At 36.5% G+C, this 6,492-nt stretch overlaps 1 protein-coding gene across 1 annotated transcript in view; it reads right to left on the bottom strand.

Moving 5' to 3' along the window:
- Positions 1-2,047: 2,047 nt before the first annotated feature.
- Positions 2,048-6,492, bottom strand: part of Megf8 (multiple EGF like domains 8) — a 57,904-nt gene continuing 53,459 nt past the window's right edge. The window contains exons 35-36 of the mRNA XM_089251246.1: positions 5,914-6,019; positions 2,048-3,329 (exon numbers count right to left, since the gene is read on the bottom strand). Of these exons, the coding sequence (XP_089107372.1) occupies positions 2,260-3,329; positions 5,914-6,019 (1,176 nt within the window). The 3' untranslated portion in view covers positions 2,048-2,259. The remainder of the gene's footprint in view (positions 3,330-5,913; positions 6,020-6,492) is intronic.

Raw genomic sequence — 6,492 nt, 5'->3', positions numbered from 1 at the left:
AAGAATAGGGAGAGAAATTCGCCATGTGTGAACACGATTTTGGAAAAACCGCCACCCACTAAAGCCAAAAATTTCCCGCCGAACCGTTTTCAAACCAGCCCAATTTGGCGCGGAAACAGCCAATCTGGCAACTCTGTTACCAGAATCCCACTGTGAAGTGTACAGAGTGCAAAAGAACCTCTAAAGCAGTGGTTCTCAACTGCCGGGCCACAACATTATTCATATCGGGTTATGAGTGACTATGCGTTCCTTTTACTCCATGTGTTTGACCACGACTTCCAGTTACAAAAATAAACAAAACCGGGCCTCAAGCTTCTAAAAGTTGACAACACTGCTCTAAAAGGGAACCTCACTGATTGATATCCACTCACTCATAAACAGCAATTTAGTCTTATGAAAGAAAAGAATGAGTACGCTCTTGAGCACAAATATAACTAGCCTTAATGGCTTGTTCATTGATGCTCTTCTTAAACTCTTTGTAAAAGAGTTACTGAATTCAGAATCCTGTTGTGGATTCTGAATGCAAAAATTTCATTCATAGCAATAATGAAATCAAGGAATGGAAGCGGTTGTACATTTTTTTGTACTAATGTCCATATATACCATCTATAAATCTTAAAAAATGAGTTTTAACAAAAATAGTGAACTAGTAGATGAAACAATAATGTTGAAAGATATAAGGTATAGTCCTCCAAAAGGAATGCGATGAGACTTGACCACGTCACATCAGAGACTTTTATTTTTTAGGTAGAACAATATTGTGAAAAAATTTCTCGAGAATGGCTTCTCTTAGGGAAAAATGCAATTGTTCGATGTGACCTAGCCAAGTCTTATATCATGCTTGGAAGATTATATGTATGTGATACCTTCGCCTACAAATGTTTTCACTTACAAAGATTTTTTTTTTGTTCTATTTCAATCTTGGCTTACAAGTATTTTGGTTAAAATGTTTGCATCCCCTCACATAAACTCTGTAGCATTGAGAGTTTTTTTTGCGCCAATCATCGTTATCAGAATTAATGTGTCTCAAGCCAGATTGATTTATGTCCATCTCAGAATTATTTTCCAGATAGATTTTCAGCCATTTTATGTAAAATAAATTATTAAGAAACGGAATAAAAAATAAGAGCCCAAGATGTTTTTATTGCTAATGTTTTTCCCATGCAAGTCTCTTTGCATCAAACTGAACATTTTGGGAGGGTATATCTTTCCTACCTGCATGTAGAAATTAGCTAGCCACATCCCACATGGCAACAATTGCGAACTCGACTGAGATGAAGTGTAGAAGAAACAAAAACCTAGTTCTCATGGTTCTAGCCAACAGAATTTTAAAAAATTGAAATAGTGGCACTCGCTTTTATCTTTTATACATTGCTAAGTGATGGCCACAGTGAAAAACCATGAATTACGTTGGAATGGTACCTGTAGCATGATAAATGCTGGCGCAGTGACATGTGGAAACAGCCAATGCAGATCACATTTCCGCTGCAGGAAGCCCCCCACAGAAAGGTTAGCACACCAATCCCTTGGTGAGATCTTTCATGTGCATCCTGCGCTGCATTTATGGTGTTACAGATGCCATTCATGGGTTTTTTACAGTGCGATCACAATGCATAAAAAAGTGAAAATTGTGTTACTGCAATCGCGAGAGCTAGGTTTTTGTTCCTCTTCTAATTCTTGAGCGCATACTTTGATTTTTGTAGCTGCTAGGAGCTTGTACATTGGCAAAGTTATTTTATGACCACTCTGTACTTTGATAATCTCTAAAAACTTAAAGGTAGACACGTGAAACCTCGCCATCAGTTCAAATCAGTACTAAAACTTGAGGGATCGACTAATTTTAGGAAAATAAACAATTATGAAATGAACTTTTACAGTGAAATTATGTTTGCCTTAATGAATCCTGCTTACTGCCATGCTAAAGTTGACTACTTTCTTGAACCCTTTGTGAAGTCAAGCTATTGTGTGTGTGAAGTTTCACTACACTTTCCATAGTACACAGATATTTATAATGATAAATAACAGATAAAATAACTCTTAAGCACCATTCAAGTTGTAAACTTTCATTGTTTTTTACTTTTCTCTCAATTTACAGGACTTAAATAAAATAATCACATACGTGTGGTATCATCTGTACAAACTTAACAAGGCAGATATATTTATTTATTTACAGAACAAAATGGCATAAACTCTTTGGAAGGAAGAGAGATGGGAGGGGGAGAAAGAATGAGACATTGAAGGTGGGTTAAAAAAATGGACTCAAACATTGACATGACTTGTTCTCCTCCTCATGGCAGCCCTAATTCCACAGCCAGCATAGTAATGGGAGCTCCGGGCTGTAATCAATGCGGAGGCAAGAGTCATCTTAACAACGGATTGAGCTCCACCTGGAAGCTGGACGAGTATAGTTGCCACTGCTGCATTGTTATTAGCGAGTGGTTCAACAGCAATTGGACGAAGACTGAAGCGCTCCTCGTTAATTTTTGGAGAGTCTCTACCATATGCTTTGTTTTTTGTCTTTTTCCGACAGTTTGTGGGTGAGTAAAAAGGAAAATCATAGTCCTCATAATCACCATCGACTACTGTTATGATATGGGCGAAGGGTCTACTTGCCATGTGTTTCATTTCAGCTGCGTGTAACCGACGAGCCCTTCGAACATCGAAAGCCTGCTTCACTTTCCAGACGACAACGCATCCGGCAAGAAATAAGAAGAAACATGAAAAGAAGACTGAGAAAAACACAAATAAGTCTATTCTGGTTTGGTCTTGTCTGAAGAAAAGATTGCCATAAGCTGTAAACAACTGCTTGCTACCGACTCCTCGTAAAATCATATAGAACCTTGTGCTGCGTAGATCATGCACTTCTTGGGGAACAGTTATGACCAACCTATTTTTAAGATTACGAATGACCAAAAACTCATGCTTCTTTTTAACGGTTATATATGTTGTGAGATCTTTTGCATTGGCTTCCCTCATGTACAACGATGATGAAGAATGAGATTCTGTAGAGTTGGGATTTTCACGCAGAGATTCTTCAGTTGCCAGATCCCGTTTTTTCACTTTGCTTCCTCCGGGGCTACCATAGTACACAAATTCAAATTGTGTCCTCAGATCTTCACCATACTTTTTATCGACAGAAACGTAATGAACTCCAGTGGTTTTGTTAACTTCCACAATGAAAGTGTCTTCTCTGGGTGACAACAAAAAGTCTATTGCACCTTCGGTTACATCTACGACTATTCTTATGTCGACGTTCATGTACCTTGGTTGAACAGCAAAATAAACTGTGCGTCCCTGTGACAATGGGCTTGGAGTACGAGTGCATTCATCTGAGAATAAAACAAATGTTATTTTTGAAGGAAAAGAAATTAATTGAATACAGTCTGCGCTTGTTATAACGAGCCTTATCATTCCATTGAAAAAACACATTATATTGAAAAGAAACCGTATAGGATAGTTGTTAGTAAAAAAAATACATTTGGGATTGATTATAATGGAATGGTCGTTACAATGATCATTAACTGTACAATACTTGTGCTTTTTTTTTGTTGGAGAAAACATTACCTGCATTTAACACTCTTTCCCCCCCCCCCAAACTTCATTTTTCAATTGAATATCTCAGTGAATATTGCACTTAGAAATATGGAATTTTTTTTGGCATCAGGAGAGATAAGATAACTTTTTAACTGCGTTTTACGACACACAGGAACTGTATAAAAAGTTATTTTTCTTTTATTTTAATAACTATACAACCCCTTGTAACATGAATGACACATCTGAGTAATACAAGTTATTTGGAAACTTTTCTGATTGGAAGTATACCCCGAGGATCAACAGTTCTCCAATAAAATGCCATACCCCATTTGCTATGCACCCTGTATATTGTTATATTTACATATAGTTCCCCCTTATGCCACAGACATGAATGTGCAAATTTTCACTTTTGGGTTTATCAGCTGGTTTGATCACTTATTTTGCTAAGTTTTGCCAGAAACCCAAATGTGTATCCCCTATTGAAACAAGTTCTACAAAACGTTTCAGAACAACAACTTCCATAGAGTAACATGGGTAGAGTACACATTCAACCAAGTTCTTGAAATTTGCACATTCATGTTTCTGGTTTCTGGGATAAGGGGTCATTCAAGTATTATGTCACCATCCAAGGGGGAGGAGTTTCGAATTTGCTGACTTTTGATGACAAGGGGGGTTTGAAGGTTGCTTACCTCATTAACCACCCCTTTTTTGAAGATATGAAATATTCTAAGCTGCTGACGAAATTTTGCTGAGGGGGAATCAGTGTTTTGCTGACAAAAGGGGGGGGCAGAAATGGCTGAAAACCTGCTTATGTGAATGGCCCCTAAGGGGGAAGATATATATTTCAAGTACATTGCCATATCTTCTAATCTCAAGGTATTTAGATTGCAACCCTAAAGTGCAATAGAGCAGACAAGCTAATAATTGCAGCACACTTGCACTGCTTTCAATATAATTTTAACCCAATCTGTATTTTCTTTTTATCCCATAAATATCTTGTTTTACCTCCAAACAATCTCAAGGCTTCCCGAGGTGTTGCATGGCCATAGTTATTCACAGAAATTCAAATGCAATTTATATTTATGGAGGTAAAACCTTTCAGAAGTGACAATGACAACAAATAGAGACAAAAGCAATATGAATCTGAAGAAGTATGCTGAGCAATAGCCAAATTCATATAGCTGATAGAGCTAAACTCACAAAGGGAGAAATTATAAGTGACCAAAGATTTCCATCTTAACCCACCCTTCCACAAGTAGCTCGCTCTCTCTCTGCAACTTTTCCTCTTTTCTATCAAACCGAGCTCAACTCAATCTATTGCTATGAACAGTTTCCTACCGAGTGAGATATGTGTGTGTATATACCAAGAATATGTAAAAACCTACCAGGTCTCTGTGAAAAACCCTGTAGAGAAAGAATGGGGAATATCTGAATCAATATTCACTTGAAAGGCACTGACACTTCTTTGATCTAATATTGCTCTACAAAATACTGAGAGGACTAACATTCATAGCAGTTGCTCCCCATTACTTACATCAACTCAACAATGAGAGCCCATGAATTTACATTCAAAATTCCATTTTGTCGAAATAATATGAGGTATTATAATTTTTTCAATCGCACAGCTTGCATGTAGAACTCATTATCTGGTGAGATTGTGACGAAGCCCACAATCTATCAGTTCAAGGCTGCTTTAAGAAATCGGTCTGTCTCCACATCTCAAATATATGCTATGCTTTTTTTAATATATACACCCCTTTTTAATAGTTTTAGAAGATATTTGATTTTACTTGTGTAGTTTGTAATTTTTTTCCATTTCTTTCATACATACCCATTCACTTGCTTATTTTATTCATTTTTTGTTTCTTTTGTGGTTTTTCCCCACATTTCCCCTTTGTAATATAAGTGCTTAAATTACCATTCACAAATGTGTGTATACATAAATAAATATTTAACAGGCTGAGCGTTGAATGTGTATCTAGTGTTGGGTGTGAATCTTTAGTACTGCCATCCATATTTCAAATTGTGAGCAAAGTGTATGATTGAATATTTTAGTTTCCCTCTGAAGATCGGTCTGGCTTCTGGTCAGTTACTGGTTTAGTTAGAAATCACTGATTTAGTTGGAGATGAATGTTCTGTTCACAGCTCCAACCCAAGCTTCCTACAGTTTTACTTCTTTCTTAACTTAATCCGAGGATGCTGTGATACGTACCTTCAGTCCAATCAACCATGCTAATCACAGATCTTCTATCCTTTAAAAAAAAGAGTCCCTTCTCCTAGAGATGCATTCAGCATGATTATAACTATTTTATGCTTTGTGATCATCTTCATGTTGAAAATAAAACGAAGGATATGTGAAATTGAGCAAAAAAATCATACCATGAGTATTTGGATCGAAGCAATAATCTTTATCAAGAAACATGTGGCGATAGCATTGATGTCCATGGACAGGTGCTCCCAGAAAATACTCTTTGCACTTAGAGCACTGGAAAATGTATGAAATTTTGAGAAGGAAACATGACAAATCCACATAAGCTAATATATCTTGTTTTAAAATTCTTGTTTTTAAATCTGCAAATTTAAAAACAAGAATATCAGAAATGTAATATTTAAATTGAATTGAAAAGCTTTTGTATAACACTTTCATGAATTCAAAATTTCCAAAAGAAAAAAAAAGGCATCACTGCTTGTGAGTGGCAATAATAGATCTGTTACAGATCTATTTATCGTTGGGTGAATATTAACTTGGCAGGTCTTTCAGCTAACATTAAAGTGCTGTAACAGATCTATTTATCATTGGGCGAATAGTAACTCTTTGATGCTCTTACGGCTGTATTCACAGACAGTTTAACTGCAACCGTGAATTAAAGGATTAGAGATAGACACGGATTGGTTAAAATCCAGAATTTAACCGATCGGTATCAATCTCTAATCCTTTAACCTGCGATTGCAGTTAAA

The sequence above is a fragment of the Pholcus phalangioides genome, unplaced genomic scaffold (assembly GCF_987345545.1).
Source record: "Pholcus phalangioides strain wild (caught in Gottingen) unplaced genomic scaffold, Ppha-v1.0 ptg000024l_1, whole genome shotgun sequence".
In the NCBI taxonomy this organism is placed as follows: Eukaryota; Metazoa; Arthropoda; class Arachnida; order Araneae; family Pholcidae; genus Pholcus; species Pholcus phalangioides.
This window is presented reverse-complemented; position numbering and strand designations above follow the sequence as displayed.